Source organism: Vidua chalybeata, chromosome 26 (genome assembly GCF_026979565.1).
Source record: "Vidua chalybeata isolate OUT-0048 chromosome 26, bVidCha1 merged haplotype, whole genome shotgun sequence".
Lineage (NCBI taxonomy): Eukaryota > Metazoa > Chordata > Aves > Passeriformes > Viduidae > Vidua > Vidua chalybeata.
In genome coordinates, this window is record NC_071555.1 from 3664083 (window position 1) to 3687409 (window position 23327).

General features: G+C 42.1%; 2 protein-coding genes across 2 annotated transcripts; one reads left to right on the forward strand and one right to left on the reverse strand.

Annotated features, from left to right (window-relative positions):
- Positions 1-1449: 1449 nt before the first annotated feature.
- On the forward strand, positions 1450-2388 carry LOC128800283 (olfactory receptor 10C1-like). The gene has a single exon (XM_053965400.1). The coding sequence runs from the start codon at positions 1450-1452 to the stop codon at positions 2386-2388; it is 939 nt and encodes a 312-aa protein (XP_053821375.1).
- Positions 2389-15332: 12944 nt separating this feature from the next.
- On the reverse strand, positions 15333-22679 carry LOC128800023 (histo-blood group ABO system transferase 2-like). The gene is made up of 5 exons (XM_053964907.1): positions 22615-22679; positions 21509-21577; positions 20034-20072; positions 17351-17485; positions 15333-16053 (listed from the first exon to the last, which is right to left on the reverse strand). The coding sequence occupies exons 1-5, from the start codon at positions 22677-22679 to the stop codon at positions 15333-15335; spliced, it is 1029 nt and encodes a 342-aa protein (XP_053820882.1).
- Positions 22680-23327: the final 648 nt, after the last annotated feature.

Genomic DNA, 23327 nt, shown 5'->3' on the forward strand with positions numbered 1-23327 from the left:
TGCATAACTCATGTCTAACTCTGGTTTTATTATTTTCTATTTAATGGTGCAGGAAAGGCCTGCCATGGGAGAACACATCATGCCACCACAGATAGGTCTTTCAGATTTCTCAGAGATTTTCCTCTGCGGATAATAATTTCTGTCTTTATTATGTTTCTGTTTAATGAAACACAGATACTGCACTTTCAAGCTGTCACTTACCATACAGAAGACACCTACATCACATTAGGTGGTTCTTCCCTACAAAATCACTTTCTGCTGTTCACAGGATCTGACTGTGATGCAGAGGTCACTCAACAGTCAGTGACTAAGGATGAAAGTGGGCAAAGACAGTCCTACAGCCAGGGAAAAAGGATCAGACTGAATGAGATGTCTTAACACTGGAAATGTGAGTATCAGCCAGTAATTCAACTTTTAATCAATCTCTTTGGCATTGAAAGGGGCCTTGTGGTGAGAGAGACAATGTGGGGTTGCTGATTGATCTGAATAAGAAACCACACAATAAACCAAACAACAGCTAAATGAAAAAGATCTTTTAATAGGATGCCATAAAAATTAAGATTGGTAATGAGTGAATCTTTTGTCCCTAATCCCCAAATGAATGTGGAGTGCATCTTTATTTCACCTTCAAATTTTATTGAGAAAGCATAAGTATGGTAAGCCTGTGTGGTAACTCTGTCATTAATTTGGCTGCTTTATGAAGTAATAGTAATTAATTCAAAGTAAAACCAGATCTTGATATTTCTGTAGATATCTGGGTTTATATAGAAATGCTTTCCAAGTTATTAGAGGTGGCTGTGAGTCAGCTCATACACATGCATCATGTTTATCCACCCTCTAACAACTGTTCCTTATTGCTCCAATCAGCACTAGCCAGTCTCAGTGGACTTTACAAATACATATATATACAGTATAAAGAGCTGTGGAAAAGCCTCTCTTCTGCTTCACTGCAGAGTGCTCAGAGTTGAAAGCTTTTGTGGAGAACTCATAATTTAGGGGTTTTTTTCCCTTCCTCTTCTTCCACCACACTCCACAACAGGTAACAGAGAAATGATCTTTGTTATATTCAAATGTTGCTACTGATGATTTTGGGACTTGAACTGATTAGTCCATAAAAAGATATCTGCCATAATTTTTTTTTTCTTTTTCTACAGGGTAAAAATGGTAGCTGAGCATTTGAAGACAGTAGTGAATATGCAAATTTTGAAGGCAATGCTATGAAAGAAGAATCTGTCAAAAATAGAGACAAAAATAAATGCATAAGACTGCCTTATTTTCTTTAGAAACTTTCAGATCTGTTCAGAAGATCTTTTCAAAATCTGTATAGTTTCTAAATTCTAGTAATCCTTTTGTCTGTTCAAGCAGGCAGTTGTATTTTGTTTGCAGATTTGCCTGGCTGTTTGAAGCTTCATCTGAAACAAGGAGAGTTCTACAAGGCACCCAAGAAGGATGATCTTTGGGAACTTCAGTGGATTTAGTGAATTCAGACTCCTGGGTTTTTCTGAAATCTCTCATTTGCACTCTTTGCTCTTTGTAGTTTTATTATCTCTTTATATTCTCACCTTGATGGCTAACATTGTGATAGCTTTCACAATAAACAGTGATAGCACCCTTCACACCCCGATGTATTTCTTCCTCACCCAGCTCTCCTGTTTGGACGTCTGCTATTTATCAGTCGTTATCCCAACCATTCTCGAGACCCTGATGGTGGGAACAGTAAGTATTTCCAAGACAAGATGTGCAATGCAAATGTTTTTCTTCCTTCTCTTTGGAGTTGCTGAATGTTTTCTCTTGGCTGCCATGTCCCTTGATCGTTATTTTGCAATTTGCTACCCCTTGCACTACACAATTATCGTGAGCAGCAGGGTCTGCAGAAGCCTGGTTGCTGGGAGTTACATTTGTGGGGCTGCTGTGGGTTTAATTCACACCCTCATAACATTCAGCTCACCCTTGTGTGGCTCTGCCATCGACCACTTCTTCTGTGAGATTCAGCCCCTGCTGGACCTGCTCTGTGGCAACACCTTCCCAAGAGAGCTGCAGGTCATTGTGGTGGCTGTCTTTGCTATTCTGAGCCCTTTCCTCCTGATCCTTTACTCCTACATTCGTATCATTTCCACAATTCTTCACATGGCATCGGCTGAGAGCCAGCAGAGAGCGTTTTCCACTTGCTCCTCACACCTCTTGGTCGTGGCTCTGTTTTATGGCACTGCAGGCTCCGTGTATCTGCGGCCAAAATACACCTACTGTGCATCTGTGGATAAATTCCTCTCACTTTCTTATTCTCTGGTCACTCCTTTATTGAATCCCATCATTTACAGTTTGAGGAATAAAGAGGTGAAAGAAGCCCTGAAGAAAAGATGGAGAAAAACTAATTTAGTGTGGAAATGAAATGGAATATTTGGGGTGTTTCAGGTGTTTGTATTGGTATTTTTCACTCTAAATTCTTGTTCAGTAGAATTAATTTCCAGATACACTTCAGCTTTTGGGTAGGAAAGAGGGAGAAGAGTGGAGATTTTCAGCAGTAAGAGGGAGTGTTAGAAGCTATGTTAACATTTTGGAAAGAAACTTCTTCCACATACTTAAGAAATTCTTAAATAAATAAACTTTTTTTTTTTTCATTTTCTTTTCCTTGCTATTTTTCAGAAACTTTAAAATAGTGTTTTACATACTTCTGACTTTTTGAACAGAAGAGGAATATTCAGGAGTCTGATTTTACTGAAAGAACTGAGAAGAATAAATTTTCATCCGTTTGCATTTATTTTCTGAAAATGTTTAGTAAATTTCTTTGGGGAAAGAAGAGCACATAATTCACGCTATAATGTGGAGCCCAGGAAATTAATGAGTACTGATTATTCATTTTAGGATGTTATAGGAAAAAAAAAAAAAAAGTGCAAAATTGCATTCCTGCTCCAGTGCCTCAAGACATGTCTTTAATTTTAGAGTAATTGTTTTAAACATGTTAGACCAAGTCTATGCATTTGAATAACCTAACCACTGTAAAGCTCTGTGACTGTTAATAAAATTCTTTATATTAAATCCTCAAAACTTAAATGATGTTGGAAAGTTAAGGACATTAATTATTCCTTAAATCATTGTTGGAAATAATTGTAAATAGAAATATCATAAAAGTACAGTGTTCTTAATTTGATGTCTTATGAATTTTTATTATGAGAGTTTGTAATTCCACAGAAAAATTATAAGATATAACTCTCTGCAGAAGCTTGACATGTTTGTTTTTAATCACATCTTATTTTCTACCAAAAAAAATTAAACCAGAAAAATATAGAATATTTTTCAGCATTAATTAAAAAAGAAAATGAGCCACCAATAGGAGATTTAATTCATCATGTTTTCAAATCTCATCACTGATTTAAAATATAAAAGCATATTTGAGACATATTTTCCATCACTGTTGATGTAATTAGAAAATAATGTACCATATGACTTGGAGGATTTATACTGACGCAATGTTTATTTTTTTCTTCTAATGGAGGGCAGGATTGATGTTTTAATTATATCTTTACTTTCCCTGTACCAAAGATAAGGAGCAGTGCTTCAGTGGTAACTGTTAAAGGTTGGACAGATGTAAGAAAAATGTAGAAATTCTGTTGTTCAGGAACAATTTATTTCACCTTGGACTTACCACATGTACTCTGTGAATGATGGTTTTGACATCTATCAAGTCTTTAGCATGGATTCCTAATAATTAGGAATGACATTTCTGACATACACCTGGGAGCCACAACTGCTGTAAGAGGCACTCATTATTTTGGGATGGCATTTGTAAGGCAGGTACAGCACTTCTGGACATGTACAGTTATGCTAAAAATTTAATTTATCATTAAATAAATAATATTTAATAATATGAAATAATATTTTAGGCATTAGATTAACCAAATGTCCACATTTGAAGTTGTCACTGTGGCATGGAGATGCCAGCTACATTTTTCAGCAGATTTGGTCACCAGACTCCATTAACTTTTGATTGGATTTGACTGTGGTGGGAATTCAGACCCTGCAAACACGGTCTGGGGTCAAATCACACTCCAAATTATTGATATTTATGTGCCCAAACTGCCACAGCATAAAGATAAACCACACATGCACAAAGCTCGGGATCTCCTTTGCCAGGCTTGACTCAGCCTAAGGCAGACTTGTGTTAACATCTCAAACATGCTCGGAAATATTCCTGATATTCAGGTGGAATTTCCTGTGCAGCAGTTTCTGCCCAGTGCCTTTCACCTTTTGGCTGAGCAGAGCAAAAAAAAAAGTTTGGGATTGTGGTAGGAGTTGTTTGGTTTTGTTTGGTTGAGGCAGTGGTTAGGTTGGTTTTGTTGTTTGTTTTAGGTTGGAAAGAAAAGAGAGGTTTTTTTTGGGATTTTTTGTTTTTAATATGTGTTTTTTATAGACCTCTGTATAATTTTTTAGTGGTTTTATAGATTGTTAGTTATGTAAAAGTTTTTATATTATGTTTGTAGATGTTTTTTAGGTAAAATTATTCTATTTTCTTTTTTGGTTTTGTGAAATATATATGTTAAAATATTATTAAAATTATAGTCTATATATAATTTTTATTTAGAATAATAAAAGTTATTGAATTAAATAGAAATAAAAATATTGATGTTTATGTTTGAATTTTTATTATAATTATAATAGGATTTTTATTATTATTTTATTTAATTTTATGATTTGATATATGTTTTGCTATTTATTTTTTAAAATAAAATTTTCTTTATACCTTTTTAAAAAAAAGTGACCAGTGACACTGACCCCCTGCCACAGGGTGAGTGGGAGCTTCAACGAGCCCTGCCTCAGCCTCACATTTTGGGAACAGTTTAAATTCAAGGAATCACTCTGGCTTGCAGCTTTTAATGATGGCAAATCAGGTCTGTTCATAAAAATTAATCATTTATTAAACAGACGGGAGATAGCAGATGAAAGATCTTAACCAGATTTACTTACTACACAGTATAAACCTAAAGAATTACTAGTAGATTACAACATAACATAAAACAGTGCACTATATCGAGGTAGCTGTACTAAAGATGGCAAAAGAAATGGAATTAATTGGGAATCAAATGGAACTTAGCACTGAGATGATGATAATGTACAGATCCCTTCACTTAACCCCACGGGAGAAACCACAAAGCAGTGCCCCTACTCATGGGAGCCACTCCACACATTTCCATGGGATGTCCAGAAGATTTCTGCTTTGTGAAGGTTTGCTGTGGCTTTTATAAAGTTTGTAAAGTGATGTGCCTGTCTGTCAGAAATCCACCTGGTCTTCCAGATCTCACTCCAACAGCAAAGTGTTTTTGGGCAGCTGGGAGATGCCAGACCAGTATTAACCCCAAAATAACCAATAACCATGGGCCCAAAGTACCTCTCTACAGGAGAGCTTGTCCTGCTTGAGTTATCTGCCCGTGTGACAAACAAGAGAGGAGCTCCTGTGGGGGGAATGCCCTGCCACACCACGTCCTGTTGGGATGCTGGGGGACAGAAAACAGATGATGGACTTTGGTTAGCACAAGGGATTTGATGACAGATGCCTTGGCAAGAGCAAACAGAACTTTGAGAATTAAATCAAGATTGCAAGAAGATCAAATCAGACAGATTGACTGGAAAAAGAAAATGACATCAGAGTTCTGCAAGCTAGAGATGTTTAAAATATATAAGTTTGTTTATGTGAATATTAACCCAATCACTGTAGTAAAACATATTAGCCTCCCTAAAATAGTATGTAAGTGTTTGTGTCCCACAATAAATTGGATTCTGATCACCAAATCAGTCTTCCCCATCTCTCCTCATCACTGACAACCTCCCTGCAGATACTTTTACATGGGGTAAGGTCCCTCTCAGACCTCTCGAGGCTGACCAGGCCCAGCTACCTCAGCCTGGCCTCACAAGAGGGATTCTCATCATCTTCAAAGCCCTCCACGAGACAATGACAATTGTGATCATGTGTGTTGTGTGTGCTACTCATATGGAGAAGTTTCTTGAAATTGTAGAGCTCTGTAGGCCTGGAGGAGAGGACCCTGAGGTCAGACCTGGCTGTGGTCTGCACCCTCTGCCTGAGGGGCAGTGAGGGGCAGGTGGCCATCTCTTCACTCTCATGACAGTGACAGGACTTGAGGAAATGGCTGGAGCTGACTAAGGGGAGGTTTAGGCTGGATATCAACAAAATCTTTTTCACCCAGAGGGTAGCTGAGCATTGGAAGAGCCTCCCCAGGGGAGTAGGCTCAGCACAAAGTCCATCTGAGCTCCAGAAGTGTCTGGACAATGCTGTCAGACAGATGATGTGACTCTTGGGGTGTCCTGTGCAGGGCCAGGAGCTGGACTGGATGGTCCTGACAGGTCCCTTCCAGCTCAGGAGTTTCTGTGGTTCTGAGACCTTGCAGATCTGCCTTGCTGACAGCCCATTTGCCAAGGTCCTCACAGAGCTGACCTCCTGTCACCAGCCCTGGACATAACGGGTGTGATGCCTCGGGTCTCACAGCAAACCTGCTCTGAAACAAGACAATTACTCTTGTGTTAATGAGCAGATTATTTTGGCCTTAAATTGGGACAAATCAGGAGCTCACTGCAGCACGTCTGCCTGCAGTCATTGATAGTATCAATATCTTGAGTTTACCTCTGGTTTTCAGTTTCTCCAGCTCTTCCCCTGTGCCCTTGCTCACATCCCTGGCTGCCTATTCCCTCTTCTCGATGAAGTTTCTTTCCAAGACTCTGAGTGCAGACGTCCCAAGGCATTAGAGTTTCACCAAGTTTTAACTAGGCCTTTGTGTTCAGCTGGGTCCCTCCCCAGGGGAGTTACTGGGCTGTAGAGAATTGGGGAGAGACCCAATCACCAGCTAGGAAAGTTCTGAATCTCAGGAGTGAGTCTAATTGCAGAAGTCCTTGTTAGCTCCAGCTAATTGCTCTTAGCTTTTTACCAAACACAAATATTTCCTTTTCTGAGGGAATGGCAGGATCACATCAACACAAATTTAGATGAGACTAGGAATACTGCTCTCCTTTGGTGCTACACCCTTGTAACATCAGAGCTGGAGAGAGTTAGGAGTCTTTGCAAACTTCAGAACAGCTCCAGGGGCTGTCAGGACATTGCATTGTGTTCATGAGGCCAACATGCACCTGCCTCCTAAGAGGCCTGGTTTACGTCTGCCCAGAGATTAACAAATCCCAGGAACAAGGACCAAAGGGAAGCAAGAATCACTTTCCAGCAAGAGACAGATCATAGGTACTATTCCTGGCTGGTGTAAATCCCTTTAACCAAAGCTATTGCTCAGCTTTTGCCACCCCATGCTGTAAATGCCTTAAAGCCAATTATCTAAAATTACCCCTCATGGGTCCTACTAAAATGCATCTTTCCTAGTTCTGTTTCTCCAAAGTATCTAATCTTTTTTGCAAGGCCATCCTTTGAAACTCGTTTCTGGTTCCATTTCTCTCTCAGCAATGTCTGTTCTATTCCATGGCATTTCTGAGCCAGCATTTCTTATCTCAAGGTTTGCACACAGATGCACACTGTGTGAGCCTTCTGCCAGGCTTGGAGAATTCCCTACAAATGCATTTCTCACAGTAGCCCTCTGCGAGGGGGTGACAGAAATGGTGAACCAGGAGAGGGCAACAGGGATCAGCATCCTGGGCTTGGGCAGAACATCTGACATCTTTGTCTCTAAACTGGAGATGGATGGAGCACTCGGATCACTTGAGTGTGAGGAACTGGCTGGATGGACACACCCAAAGCATCGTGGCCAATAGTTCATTGTCCAGCTGGAGACCAGGTCAGGAGAGTGATCCTTGCCCTCAGCTCAGCACTCTGAGGGCACGCCTGGAGCGCCGGGCTCAGTTCTGGGCTCCCCAGTGCCAGGCACTTGTGCCCCTGCTGGGCTGAGCTCAGCCTTAATTCATACAGAGGTGATGCCTCAGGTTTGAGCTTTTCTATTTTTCAGGGTCTGTGCTGCTTTAGTGGGTGGGTCTGGGCTTCGTATTATGGGATGGTGAGTTCTGTTCACAGAGCAGGGAGACAAAACAATTCCTTCTCCAGCTGGGCACCAAGGACAAATGATCCAGATCTCAGGCCCAAGAGCACAAACAGCGTGGGCTGGAGAGAGAAAAACAAGCAGGATGGGACTGCATGGGCTGGGGCTGGAATTGGACAATGAACTCCAATGTGCAAATGGAGCAGAACTTATAAAAATGTGAGACCCTGTGATCTGTGGGGCATTTTGTGACCATTTTGGGTTCACCTGGGGTATAGCCCTGGCTGGGCTCTGGTGGTGCCCAAGGTGGATCCATTGAGGCCTCCTAATAAATGCCTACTTTATTCTTTAGCTCCTGCAGTCTCTGTTCTAGGGCAGCCTTCACAAGGCATCAGAGGGACCTGGGCAGGCTTCAGAGATGGGCCCGTGCCAATCTCGTGACCAACAAGGCCACGTGCAAGGTCCCACACGTGGGTCAGGGCATCCCCAGCACAAGAAGAGTCTGAGGAACAATGAACTGACACTAACCCTGAGGAGAAAGGTGTGGGGCTTTGGGGATGGGGAAGCTCAGCGTGACCTGGCAATGCATCCTTGCAGCCCACAAGGCCAATTTCATCCTGGTCTGGATAAAAACAATGCCAGCTGTGGCCTTGCAAATGAGACTAGATACTTTAGAGAAATGGAACTATGAAAGATACATTGGAGGAGGACCCACGAGGGGTAATTTTAGATGATTGGCTTTAGGACATTTACAGCATGGGGTGGCAAAAGCTGATAGGCCAAGGAACACTTACAGTGTGTTGTAATTAGGAAATGGTTGGCTTCTGATTGTGATGGTGTGAATTATAACATCTGTATTGTCTCACCCTTCACATGAGACTGAAAATGGAATAAAAGTTTTTAAAACACCTCTCAGCTGCCCCATCTCTGAGTCAGAAAAGGGATTAATCTGACAGCCAGCAGGTCGAGGGAGGTGTTTCTACATTACTTCATGCCAAGCCTGCTCCTCAGGCTCATTCACTCACCTGCTGTCACCAAGAGTTTCCTGTTGTCTGACAGCAGGGAAACATCCTGGATCTGGTACATCCTTAGTGTAACTTCTGCTGAAGCTCTCCTTTGTGCTGAGTACCCCTGAAGATCGTTTCAAGCTGCTGCTGTTGCTGCTGGCTCGCAGGCAGGGAGAGGCTTGCAGTGAACACTGCGGGCAGCAGATGGGAGCAGCAGCCCGGGTGTGCTGGATTTGTGCTGCAGGCACCACCTGGAGAGACAGGAATGCCAGCTCCTGGAGCTGCTGCTGTGCAAGGAGGAGGTGGGGGAGGCTGTGTGGGGGTGGTTCAGCAGAGTTGCAGAACTGTGTCACAAGCACTGCTGGAGGCATTTCTGGAGATGCCTTTGTACAGCTGCAAAATTCACTGGCAGTGGAGAATAGTGTGGTAAGGCTGACCTCTGTCTCCTTAGTTATATTCACTTCTGCATCACAACCTGCTCTGGCCCCATAATTTGCCCATTACACCAATCTAAAGACTGCTACCCTATTCTGGTACATCCATTTCCACTCATTATTTAGCCATGTCCATAACAATTTTTTTAGAAGCCTGGATTTGCTGTGCCCTGGTCCTGTCAAACCTGACCCACAGCATGAATCTCTATTTAGAGGCCATAACTTCCATGCTGAGCCAGTGATTTACCATGCTAGAGGCTGTGTCATTGTGAAAAATGTGCATTTTATGCTTGGCTTTTCACAAATATTAAAATTAATATTATATGAGTTATGTTAGAAAGTTATGCTGTATTAATTCTCTTAAGTAGTGTGTTAAATATAGTTTTAGGTTATAACATAGTGTTAAAATAGAAACTCTGCAATGTAAGATATTTTTTTAACTAGCTCAAGCAAGAGATGAGATAATCAAGAAACTCTTTGCACAGAGATAACAGCGACAGGGCACATAAAGAGTTACAGCCTCCTTATTGGAAAAGACAAACATCCTTCCACCTTCTCTCTGTCTTTAAGGGGTTTAAATATTAAGGATTAAGGGGAAGAAGTTGACATAAACCAGAAAAATTCTTAATTTGCAAGGACTTTATGCATCATGTATGAGATATATGAATATGCAGCAGGCTGTTGCTTTTAAGCGTTATTCCTTTGTTCACAAGGCATGATTTGGCAGCTTAGTGCCCAAAAACATCCGGACATCTGTAATTCTTTGCTTTTTATTGTCTCGTAGTGCCCTAATCCCAATTGTCCAAATTTTTATTACTCTAATTTTATTACTACTTTTATAACTATTTTACTACTAATAAACTTTTAAGATTTTAAAAAACAAGTGATTGGCATTTTTCACTGACTGACCCGACCTGATTCATCTCTGACTTCCTGGCCTGCTCCACCTTATCAGCTTGGCACTTGGCCTGTCCCACCCACAGCCAGTCCTCCTGCATTCACCTGCTGCTCTGCTCTGTCAGTGTTCCACTGCCCTGGACAGGTTCAGCTACGTGCCTTCTCCTCCTCCAGGTGCCAATTAAAATGCACAGCCCCCTGTTCCCTCAGTGAGAAAACTCATTCTCGGGAATTCTTTTGGATGCATCACTCTGAATTTCCTTCAAACACTTGCATGACAGAGTCTGCCAGGGAGTGAACCTGACTTCTGAAGGCAACAGGCCATGATTCCTGTCTTGGGTTCCCTGACTACAAATCCACCTCTATTTCACATTCCTGCAAGTAAAAAGAAGTTTGTAATGGATTTTTTTTTAGATCTGTAAAGGCTCTAAGCAGAGTGTACAACCTTATGGATGAAACAGCACCAATTCAATGCACCAATTTTAAGATTTATTTTGCTATGAGGAACAGTTTACATCTTCATTCTCCTTCCAGAAATTCTAAGGCTTCATGAGCCTTTGTCTTACAGTGCCAATACTCTGTTAGTGCCAGTTGTTTAAAGACAAGGGTTTCTGAAGGTGCAATGACTTTTAATAGGAAGACAAACAAGCAGAAAATAAATTATTCCCATGGAGAGCATGGACCATGACTTTTCTTATGCCTTGCCCGAGTCCATTCAGTTTAACAAAATGACAAAACTGGAAATCTGGATGCACATTTTTTCCTTTGCAGAGTCTATGTGGACAAGCACGTGGAGCTGAAAAGATCCTGGACGTTTTTTCTAGGTGATGTGGCCTACTAAGGAACATAAGGAAATGACCAGTTCCATTTTTCCTTTTCAATTCTCTTTTAAGCTCTGAAAGGCATCCAGGTTCAGCTTTACTCCTGGGTTAGGAGCTGCTAGAAATGAAGGGATGGGGCTGTTTTCAAGCTCAGGATGATTTATTGCTCAGACAAACATCAGTCTCAGGGGCTGTGAGATTTTAGAGGAGCAAGCATGTGGCCACAGCCCAAGAGCAGTCACAAGTTGCTCTGTTTCAAGGCAATGCAGAACTTTCTAACCCAATGGACAGTTGCCACAGGGTGTATTTTGCTTTTCTAACCCATCACCTTTACTCACTTCTGCTGCACTGCGGGTACTTTTGTCCAATGGGCTTCGAGCTCACGTGCACACATTGGCTTCTGTTATAACTTGTGAACTCTCAGCTTATTCCATACAGCCACACCCTTACACTGTAACCCTTCACCACCTCACCAGTGCAGTTTGGCACCTACTGAAGGCATATTCTCACCTACAACTGTAGAAACATAAGTTTATGATTTTTCTGCTTAATGTCAGTGTATTGTATTTTTACATCAATCCAAGCTTCTTGCAAGGCTGCAGATCAAATCCTTCAGTGTCTGTGGAAGTTTCTGTTTTTCTGATTCCCACAAGGAGCCATGGAAACTTTGTGCACTGTTGTGACTCTCTGTTCTGGGTTCGTTCTCCCCCATGATCTCAGTGTAAGTCAGGGACACCCCAGCTCACTGCCTGGCCTGACAGATTGTGTCAGTCCTTTGCTCCTTCCTCTCAAGCAGAAGCACTCACTGTCACCTGTACACATCCTCATTACTGGGTCCTTGCAGCTCTTCCTGTACAAGAGCGAGGAAATACCACAGGAGTGAGTTACAACATCCACTGTGGGAAATGCATTTGTAGGGAATTCTCCAAGCCTGGCAGAAGGCTCACACAGTGTGCATCTGTGTGCAAACCTTGAGATAAGAAATGCTGGCTCAGAAATGCCATGGAATAGAACAGACATTGCTGAGAGAGAAATGGAACCAGAAACAAGTTTCAAAGGATGGCCTTGCAAAAAAGATTAGATACTTTGGAGAAACAGAACTAGGAAAGATGCACTGGAGTAGGACCCACGAGAGGTAATTTTAGATTATTGGCTTTAAGGCATTTACAGCATGGGGTGGCAAAAGCTGATAGGCCAAGGAACACTTACAGTGTGTTGTAATTAGGAAATGGTTGGCTTCTGATTGTGATGGTGTGAATTATAACATCTGTACTGTCTCACCCTTCACATGAGACTGAAAATGGAATAAAAGTTTAAAACACCTCTGAGTTTCCCCATGTCTGGGTCAGAAAAAGGCTTAATCCAACAATCCACAACCCATTCCACCTCTGATAATGGAAGGCCTTGGCATTGCAGCTGACCTGATGATGTGTGTCAGGTTGTCCAGGAGGCATTTGTTAGCCTTTACAGACTGATTTCTTATTACCAGTAGGACTAGATTTTGGAAGCTAGTAAGGCTAAATCTCACAACAAATCTTTATATTCTCTTAAAAGTTAAATTGCAACTCAGCGCAGACTCTGTTATACCCTCCCTTGCAGCCAGGTGTTTGACTGAATGGAAATAATAGAAAATTACATTTACTCTGGCCTAATCTGTCCTGCTGCATAGTGTTGCTCTGGGCCAAGTACAGAACTCTGCTGAAGTTTGTTCCATTCATGCAGTTGCAGTACATTTTGCCATGGCCCACCCCATTAACCCTCCTTCCTGGCCAGGTTTGACCCCAGCACAAGGCAGGAATTTGCACAGTGTGAGGATCAGCCAAATTTTCTTACCTTGATAAGATGAGGGCTACTAAGGCAGACAATTTGGTAGTCCTTACTCACAGTTCCCAACTCAGCTCTTCTCTGTGCATTGTGTGTTCACTCCTGTCTGTGAAGGTGCTGGGAAACCTGATTCCATTTTCCAGAGGCATTGGGCTCCATGGATAAGAAGGATCTTCCAGTCCTCAGGATGTTCCAGGGGAGTGGGGCTGTAGAACCTGTGGAGGTCTTTGTTCTGCACTGGGAAGTGGGAGTGGGACCCTTGCAGGGTCCTGTCTCCCAAGGAGTCAAGTTTCACAGGATAAACCCGTTTGGCAGTGGCAGAGAGTGACTGAGAAATCAGATAGCAACAGAGGATTAAGCTTGGCGGAGGGGAAATGCTGCAAAAAGAATATTAACTTACCCCCTCACCTAATTCAGCACTCTGATTTCATGGGACCATCATCAGCTATGCTTTCTGAAGTGATTCAAAAGGGCTGGTTCATACCAGAATTGACTTTCTCTGAATCTTACAACTAAATCTGTGTCCCGTTCCATTAATCTAAAATTATTTGACTACTTTCACCTAAGAATGCTAACTCAATTCCCCAGAATGCTTCAGCTGAGCTTTCACACCAATCTTTATCTGAAAACTCTTCGTATCACACAGATTCCTCTTGTCTGGCCCTTTTTCAGTAACCTTTTACTGTCCAGTCTTTGGACAAACCACGTTTGAGCATGATGTTATCTTCTTGTTCTGTTTTCAAATCTGGGAAACTGCTCTGAAGGAATACAATTGCAATAAAGCAGGTAACACCATTAAAGGACCAAACAAGATATATGAAGCAAAGAACAGCACCTTCATGGCAGATATTATGACAAATGTATAACCCAGACAAATGAGAGGTCCACGTCAACCTCCTGCAGAGCCTGGCTTGTTCATGTGTTCTAAGTGTGGGCCAGCCACTCTGCCTCCTGTTTAATTTGTGCTTAACTTTGTTTGATGTCTCAGGTTTGAGCTTTTCTATTTTTCAGGGTCTGTGCTGCTTTAGTGGGTGGGTCTGAGCTTCATATTAGGGAATGGTGAGCTCTCTGCACAGAGCAGGGAGACAAAACAATTCCTTCTCTAACTGGGGACCAAGGACAAATGATCCAGATCTCAGGCCCAAGAGCACAAACAACTAGGGCTGGAGAGAGAGAAACAAGGAGGATGGGACTGCATGGGCTGGAGCTGGAATTGGACAATGAACTCCAACATGCAAATGGAGCAGAGCTTATAAAAGTGAGAGACCCCATGACCTGTGGGGCATTTTGTGACCATTTTGGTTCACCTGGGGTGCAGCCCTGGCTGGGCTCTGGTGGGGCCCAAGGTGGATCCATTGAGGCCTCGTAATAAATCCCTGCTTTATTCTTTAGCTCCTGCAGTCTCTGTTCTAGGGCAGCCTTCTCAAGGCATCAGTTAAGTTGCATTTTTACAACATCATGTTTCCATGGAAGCACTTTCCCCAATCCCTTTGTCAGAGGTTCTTTGGACAATCTGAGTTACCCCTTCATGGCAGGAGTAAGCAAGAATAAAACAGATGGACTTGCTCTTGCTCCTGTGGCCTTCTCACGGCCCACAGCAGCACAGGGTTGTGACTGCAGCTGTGTGACAGAATTAGGTTGCCCCAGTGTACATAATTTTCAGTTATTTGTCTATTATCATTTCCATTGAGAGCAATAGAAAGCTTTAATGAAGTCATTCAACTAATGATTCCATTGTTAAAATATTGCTGTATCTGAAGATACAGCTAATACTGAAAAAGGAAAGCTGAGAAAGTAAGTATGATTTAATGATTATGATTTTCCAAGTATTATTTAATTTTCTTTTGATAGTCCACATACATTTAGGATTTGTAGAATCACACATGTTTTTAATTAATCAGATAGTTCTGTAACTTTAACAATGAGGAAGGCGCTTTCATTTTGTCAGAAATTAAGGAGTAAATTATTGAAGCTTGCTGGTAATGCCTCGTTCAAATTCTTAAATTATCATATTGTTAGGACATCTTTTCAGCAAATTATATAAGACAGCAGAAGACAAATATAATTGCAGAGGGGACAAGTATAATCTATGGGGGCCATTTGCAAATTTGCAAACTGACTTTATTCAGATGCCTAAATACTGTTTTTGAGCATGTCCTTATCAATTTTGCTATGTTCTCAGGATGGCAAGAAGCTTGTGCTTGTAAACATGCAGAAAGAACAGCTGAAAAGCAAAAAGTTGAAAAAGAAGTTGCTAATAAAAGAAATTTCTGGGTTTAACAGTCTCTAGCTAAGGAGATCCACTTTATGTGAGAAAATGTGTGCAGTCCTAGAAACAGAGGGCAACTTCCTTTGCCCCTTACCCTCAGTTTAGTGGGGCTGTGAAGAGGAAAGGCTCACATTCTTTGTTTCAGGAGCTCTCCTCTGGCTGTGCTGGCGCACGGGGCACATCCTCTTCACCTGGATGGTGCTGGAGCTCAGCTCTGGGTCCCAGTAGTACTCTGGGGACAGCAGGCGTGTGGGCCTGTGCTGCAGCAGGTATCTGTTGAGGTGCCTCTCGTGGTGCCAGGGAGCCTCAATGCCGTTTTCTGTGTCCTCCATCAGCCCTGCAGAGCAGGCTCGGGTCAGTTTGTAGACCTCGGACACGCTGCCCCCGTAGAAGCTTGCTGTGTAGTAGAACTCCCCTTGTCCCTCAGGGATGGCAGATTGTGACTCGGGGTGTGCCTCAGAGGCTTTGTTCTCGTGCTGTGGGGTGACCTGCCAGGAGCTGATGGTGGCCACCAGGGCATCGATGATCTCCACGCCGATGTGTGCCAGGAGCTGGACATTGATGTCCATGAAGTACAGATAGTCCACCTCGTGCTGGAACTGGCTCTGGATGTAGGAGCTGATGATGTCCATACGGCTCCTGGAGATGTCCTGCCACCTGGGGTCAGTCTGGACAGGGATGACAACCAGGTGGTTCTCAGGGGCCATTTGAAGGTGAGAGATCTTCTCGGGATTGTCTGTGAACAAGTAGAAATTCACGGGGTGCCCAGCAAGGAAGTACTTGTTGGCAGAGCTCATGAACCCTTCTATGAACTGGACATATCTAAGAGACATGGAAAGGAAAAGAATGGAGAGGCTCCTCCTGCTGAAGAACAACAGCTTTTCAACTTCACTTTCTTTGTCTTTTTCTATCTGTTGCTACTTCTCACAATGTTAGTGCTCTTTATTTAACACAGCTGCTGCCCTTCAAACCTCCCCCATGCTGCTGCACATTTTAGCTTTCACTAAATTCACGTTTTAGCTTTTCACAGAACACGTGCCTTCCACCCAGTGCTGCTCTCTGATATCACTCCATAACGTAAATCCTCTCATCCCTCCCTTCTACCTGCTCCCTGGCACTCTTTGTGCAGTGGAATATTTTAACTTCATAAGAGAGGATCATAGAATCAACAGAGAATCATGGGATGGTTTGTGTTGGGAGGGACCTTAAAGACCATTTCATTCCACCCCCTGCCATGGGCAGGGACACCTTCCACTATTCAAGGTTGCTCCAAGCCCTGTTCAACCTGGCCTTGGACACTGCCAGGGATCCAGGGGCAGCCACAGCTTCTCTGGGTGCCTGTGCCAGGACCTCTCACCCTCACAGTGAGGAATTTCTTCCTCATATCTGATCTAAATGTACCCTCTTTCTGTGTAAAGTCATTCTCCCCCATTCTGTCTCTACCCAGCTTTGTAAAAAATCCCTCTCCCCTTTCCTGTAGGCCCCTTTAGGTACAAGAGGGCTCTAAAGCCTTCCTGGAGCTTTGTCTTCTCCAGGTTCAACAACCCCAACTCTCTCAGACTGTTTTCATAGGAGAGGGTGAAAATTATCAATTAAACAGTTTTGATTGCCTTAAAATGCCTGAAGTTGCTGTGTAACCCTAAGATGCCAGTGGAAATAGAGGGGATAGAGATAGAATATAGCTCTTTACTCAGAAACTCGAAACAGAACCTCCCCAAGAACATACAAGCTGTAACAGCATGATTAATATTTTTACTAGAGCTAATATTTTACCTTTAAACTCTTACAGAAACCCAATAAAATCTCAACTTCACAGAATTTTTCTATTTTTTAGTGCAGGATAGAGGGAAAGCTTGTTATTAGAAATGTAGCAGGAGCTAGAATTTTTATTTCAATAGGTCAAAATGCTAGTTATATTTCCAAGGATATTTTTTTTTCCACTGTTCAAATCAATGTCCTAGTCAGCTGCCTTACTTTGGAAGGTGACACTGACATGCCACATTTCTCCCAGTCTAGAGCTGCTCACTTTCAGTCTTTGGAATGTTTCTCACTTGTGCTCCATGAGCAGTATTGCAGAGAGGTTTAACTATTTAACAAGAAATAAAAGGCAAACCAATACTTTTCAACAGCAAAAGTGACCACTCCAGTGACCACGTTCTTCTGCAGATATTGAGCATTCAGGATGTCTCTGCTGAATGTGCCTTCCCAGACAATTGGAGCCAGCCATGGTGTCAACACCAGCACATCCCGCCTCCTGCAAGGGGTTGAGAATGAGGGCAGGGTTTAGATGGCCCAGGAACTTCAGGAACACAAACACAGATGTCTACCACTGAGTTAATCATTCCAGCCTCCCTTTGAAATCACTAGGGGTCGAGAAAGTCAGCAAAATCTGAGACATCAGAATAAATCCCACCAGACTCCATTTTCCTCATGGTGGAAAAAGCCCATTTTTTATCCACATTACTCGTTTTTACACCGTTTTACAGACCTCGTGTGTGACTCCAGTTGGTCAGCAGCTTTCTTGCTACTTTATATGGTAGCTTACTTGTTACTACCAAGCTACTTACAAGTAACAAGTAGTAGTTACTACTAAGCTACTTAAAAGTAGCTTACTTGTTACTTTATTGTTTTGTAAAAGGTATTTTACTTGTCTATCAAAACTCTCTACTCTTCAGTTGTTCATATATTTTCTTCACTGATTCTCATGAGATAGATTTAATGTTTATGCAGGTGCTAGTTGTTTTTACCCAGGAATAGATTGTTATGTTAATGAACTGCTCACACCAGGATTGCCTTTACATGGGAACTTCCAAATTGTTATCTTGACAAGGGGCCTTTATTTTTAATTTTTCTACCTTACTGCAACATCAAGCCACCTAATCCTGGAGCACACACCTGCAATAGGTGTTTATCCTTGATTTTCACCCCCCCAGCTCCCAAGCTGTTGGTGGCTGTCACTCAGAGGCAGCTTTTCACAATCCATCCATCCATCCATCCCTTAACACAGAGCACAGCACATGCTCCCATTGTTCCCAGCCTGTCTCTCCTGGAAATCTCTCAGCCCTCAGCTGCAGTGCCCCACATTTGCAGCTCTCCACTGTGATAATAATAATTATTAATAATTCTTAAGCATCCAAGACTAAAGATACCCAAAAAAGAATTTATGTTGTGTAAAAATCACCATTTAACAGATATGTAAAGGCAGGAAAAGTTTCATTCATGTGACCATTCAGGCTATTTCTCAAGAAACTTAAATTCATCCACTGCTTGTATCACATTAGGTAGGCAGACTCCTATTTTCTTTCTGAGAAATATCCCTCTTAAGGAAACTGGCTGAAGGACTTCATGGTTGCTCACTTTCTGCCATCATAATTCACATCTTCACATCCAATTCATCACAGATTTCTGATTGCAGCACAGATTTCTGCTCCTTACCTGTGTATTGATGGAGGCTCTTCAGCTGGGCTGTTGATCTCCTCCTTTGGAAAGAGGAGGAGGAGGAGATCCCTAATTTGCTCCCTAATTCCTATGGGATGATGGACAGGTATTTCCCTGATGCTTCCTAGGGTGCTGTTTACTGGTTTATCTCTGACACTCTGAACAACATCCCCTTCCCACAAGGAATGGGGTTCAGAGCTCTGCTAATAAGGTCAGCTACTGCTGCTAGAAATGAAGGGATGGGGCTGTTTTCAAGCTCAGGATGATTTATTGCTCAGACAAACATCAGTCTCAGGGGCTGTGAGATTCTAGAGGAGCAAGCATGTGGCCACAGCCCAAGAGCAGTCACAAGTTTCTCTGTTTCAAGGCAATGCAGAACTTTCTAACCCAATGGACAGTTGCCACAGGGTGTATTTTGCTTTTCTAACCCATCACCTTTACTCACTTCTGCTGCACTGCGGGTACTTTTGTCCAATGGGCTTCGAGCTCACGTGCACACATTGGCTTCTGTTATAACTTGTGAACTCTCAGCTTATTCCATACAGCCACACCCTTACACTGTAACCCTTCACCACCTCACCAGTGCAGTTTGGCACCTACTGAAGGCATATTCTCACCTACAACTATGGAAACATAAGTTTATGATTTTTCTGCTTAATGTCTGTGTATTGTATTTTTACATCAATCCAAGCTTCTTGCAAGGCTGCAGATCAAATCCTTCAGTGTCTGTGGAGGTTTCTGTTTTTCTATTCCCACTGTCAGCCAGGTTAATTTCCAGGGCAGATGGGAGGGATTGCTCTGCTTTGTGCTGAACAGTCCCAGCTCTCTCAGCCTTCTCTCATAGAAGACAAGCTCCAGCCCCTTCATGATCCTTTGGTAAACTCTCTCCAGTATGTCCATACCTATTTTTTTTTTCCTAGTGCAAATGGCTCTGTAATAGGCAATTCCAGAAAATAATTCATCCCAATGACCTAAAATGTTAATTCCACAGGCATTTACACATCATGTATGATGCTTACTGCTATCACTAGAAATAGTATCAGCCAAGGCCTCTTGTTTTTTAGCTTCTGAATGGTGACAGAGGATGCAAAAGAAATGAATTAAGATAAAATTAAACCAAAATATTTTCAACATTCACCATCATTTCTCGCTTTCCTTTCTGAAAGTAGCAAATGAAAGATTCTTCACCTGTGCATTTCTGATGGTTTCTGGAAGAGTTGCTTTTCTAGTCAGGTATCCTTTGCTATTCATTCATTCTTGGCTCTCAGCTGTCCTGACCTGTCTGTGCCAGTCACAGTCTGTGTTTCTGAGAACAATGGGATATCATGGTAATGAAGCCAGAGGAGGTACACGTATACACTTACCATGGGAACATCAGAGATATTTCATGTAGGTCTGATTTTCTGCAAATGAGGGAGAAATAAAAGATACATAAATGCATCACGGCACAGAAGTTTCAGATTTTCTTTTTCTGAGAGATGAGCCCCACAAGAGATCTTTGTGTGGTTCAATGTCAGTGAGCATCCAGCCAGACTCCATCACAAACACTATTTTATTATTTATATGAGTTCATGTCGTGTGAACTACATTTAACAGACTACTCAGCTGGTGTAAGTAGAGAATTTGAATGAAAATTAATCAGTTTTAAAATTATTTTCGATGTGTCTGTTTCTGTGGTGCATCTTTAGAAAACTCAGTTCTACTTCTACCCAGTGAGAGCCTGGTCCAGTAAGGCCAAAGACCTTGCACAAAGTTTGTATTTTTCTGGCAGGTTTATGTCCACAGGACACAGAGCAGAGGTCACTGCTCTCCATTCTCATTGCTTGTGCAGGCTCCTGTGGATGGGTCATTGAATGGGAACTCACCAGTGTTGATTCCTAGATTTTCCACCAGGAAAAACAGGTTCTGTCAAGTGGAAACACTTACTAAAAGTAACAGATTAAACAGGCTAATAGAGGGAAATTAAAAGGATCACATATACACAAATCCAGAAAGATATCTAGCCATATAAACTTTTTTTGGGGTGGGCGAGTGGTGGTGGTATGAAAATGTTTTCATACTGCAGTCTTTTAAGTTTCAAATTAATGACAAGAAGAATGCATTGTTTTTGTCATATTGCTTTATTGGCATTAAAGTTTATTTCTCCCCATGTCATATATGCTAGACTCCTCAGAGCAGCATTTCCAGAGAATTACACAACTGTGTGTGTTATAAAAGAAGTGATGAAGAGGGCAAACTGAAGTAAAAAAGGCACTGGGGATAAGAGAAGTGTAATCCATAAGAAAAAATAAAAGAGAAAATAGTAAAATATGGTTCAGCTAAGTGAAACTAACCATTAAAAACCCAGGAAGTTTCAGTCTGGCAAACTACCAGGTTAAACTCTTTCTTGATTCCATATCCAGAATCTGTTAGTTCTCATCAAGTTTGTGGACAACACTAAACCAGAGGGAGTAGACAATATGCCAAAGGGCCCAATTTTTTTAGTGAATACAGAGGAAGCCTGAATGAGTTCCTGGTACAGAGACAGCAGCTTCCAGGTGTCCAAGGCAGGTGGGATTAAGCTGCCTTTTCACTGCATGATTTTGGGGCAGCTGCATCAATGGATTCACATTTGCCCATATGAAGTGTCAGGAATCTGAGCCTGCTGGGCCCTGCAGGATGGCTCATATCAAAATGGAAATTAGCACTTCTAGGGCCTGGATCTGGTGCCTGAGTCTTTTCAGATAAGTGTTGTCCTCATGGCCTGGAATGATCCTTTGGTAAACTCTCTCCACTACATCCATACCTCTTTTATTACTTTTTTTAATTTTGTTTTGGTTTGCATGCAGAATGAACTTACAGGACTGAATCCTCTCCAGGGGAGGCTTCGTGTTCCTGGGCTCTGGCTGGGGAGAAAGGGTGGTGGTACCTTGGACAGGATAAGAAAGCAATGAGTCAATGATGGAAACAAAAATCAACCTCTCCTTCTACTGCCCGTGTGACTGAAACTATAAAACAAAGCTAACAGAACACACATTTGTGGGGTCAGTATGGTGATGAGGATTTGCAAATCTCAGCTGTTTCAAGACACGAGTTTAGCCTAAAGTTATCTGAAGACCAATTAACTCTGAGGATCTGTGAATGATTTAATTTGCCCCAGACTACTTGCACCAAAAGAAATGTGTGTGCTTTACAGCAGAGCTTGGTTTTTACAGCATGTAAAAAGCTGTTTTTACAGCAGTGCTTTAGAGCAGAGCTTGGTCTCAGCTGATGCTGGAACTGGCTGTGCAGCTGCCTCTTGAAGCCAGGTGCTCACAGCATCACTCTGCTCTGGCCAGTCTGTGGGCTCTCCTCTGAAGTGAGCCTGACTGCCATTTCACACAAAAATGTGAGCATTTGTGATGGATGCTCTGCTGCAGAGAAAGTGTGGGGCTGAAAACTTGTCCTAATTCCTCCATCTGGAGCAGATCTTCAATATTGTTCCAGCCAACTCTGAATTAACCCCACCTGCTCTGATTTCAGGCTCCAGAGCACTGAATACACACCATGAAAGCCTGACTGTGGCAGACATGAGAACTCAGGAAGACAAACCAACCATGGTGCAGCTAAATAAATATTAAAAGCTAAATCAAACACAGCTCAATCTACCCCACAGAGTTCCAGCTCTGTGCGAGGATCCTTGTGCTGGTCTGGAGCACAGAGGTGTGGGATGCAAACATGAAAACACACACTTGGGCTCACAGGAATACACAGAGACAATTAATCACACTTTTAGAATTTCACAGAAGAGTTTAAAAGTGTCCACACCTTGCTTATTTTCATCTTTTGAATGTAAAAGGGGATTTTGAATTTAGCTTTGTGTAAATGCTTACATTGTTATCTGCATTAGTTAGAAGAAACCTGTCTCAGTCTGGGCAATAGAAAGAAATGCTAGTTGAGGATAATTATCAAAGGTTGAACACCCACCAGATTGCACCAGTGATTCCTGCTGTCACTAGAATAGCCAGTCCATGTAATTTTGTGATTCTCATCTTCTTAGTGCTGCAAAAAAGATTGTGAACTCTGGATTGACAGCAACGTGGAAAAAAACCTCAAACCCACAAAATTTAATAACTGTTGTTATTAAATACTGAATAAGTCTTTTGTTTTGCACTTCAGGTTTGGACATAATACAGAGAAAAATTTGATTTTCTAGATAGAAAGTCTTACATCTAGGTATTTATAATACACACTACATCTTTACACACTATGCTACACACTGAGCTCTCATTTTACAATAGTATAGTAAATAATTTTTAATTGTTCAAACCAATAATTCTCATTTCAGATTTTCTCTGAATCAGGTTTTATTTTTTTCCCCAGCCAATGCCCTCTCTGCTCTTTGTCTTTCTTCCTCTCTCTCCTCTTCTCTGTTTTCTTTCTCTTTCTCTTTTTTTTTTCCTAGCTCTCTTTTTGACCTTGCTTCCTTGGGCTTCCTACTCTGTCCCTCACTGCTGCAGTTCTCTTTCTTTCAAAGTTGAGGTCACACTCCTTTTCTCTGGGTCAGCTTCTCCATCCTTTCTGGGGCTGCTCACAACCGTGGTTCAGCCCCATCTTCCTTTGTGCCAGCCTTCTGAAAAGACTCTCTGGGGCATTCTGTTTGTCAGTATTGACCATCCCCTGCTTTCAGCTGCTCTTCA

Bases quoted from the DNA above. Each gene is read 5' to 3' on its own strand.
- LOC128800283 (XM_053965400.1), top strand. From the start codon at position 1,450: ATGATCTTTGGGAACTTCAGTGGATTTAGTGAATTCAGACTCCTGGGT.
- LOC128800023 (XM_053964907.1), bottom strand. From the start codon at position 22,679: ATGAGAATCACAAAATTACATGGACTGGCTATTCTAGTGACAGCAGGA. The intron at 20,073-21,508 runs GTAAGTTCATTC...CCTCATTTGCAG, and splicing joins CCTGGAGAGGATTCAGTCCT to AAAATCAGACCTACATGAAA. The intron at 16,054-17,350 runs GTATTGGTTTGC...CATGTCTCTTAG, and splicing joins GTCACTTTTGCTGTTGAAAA to ATATGTCCAGTTCATAGAAG.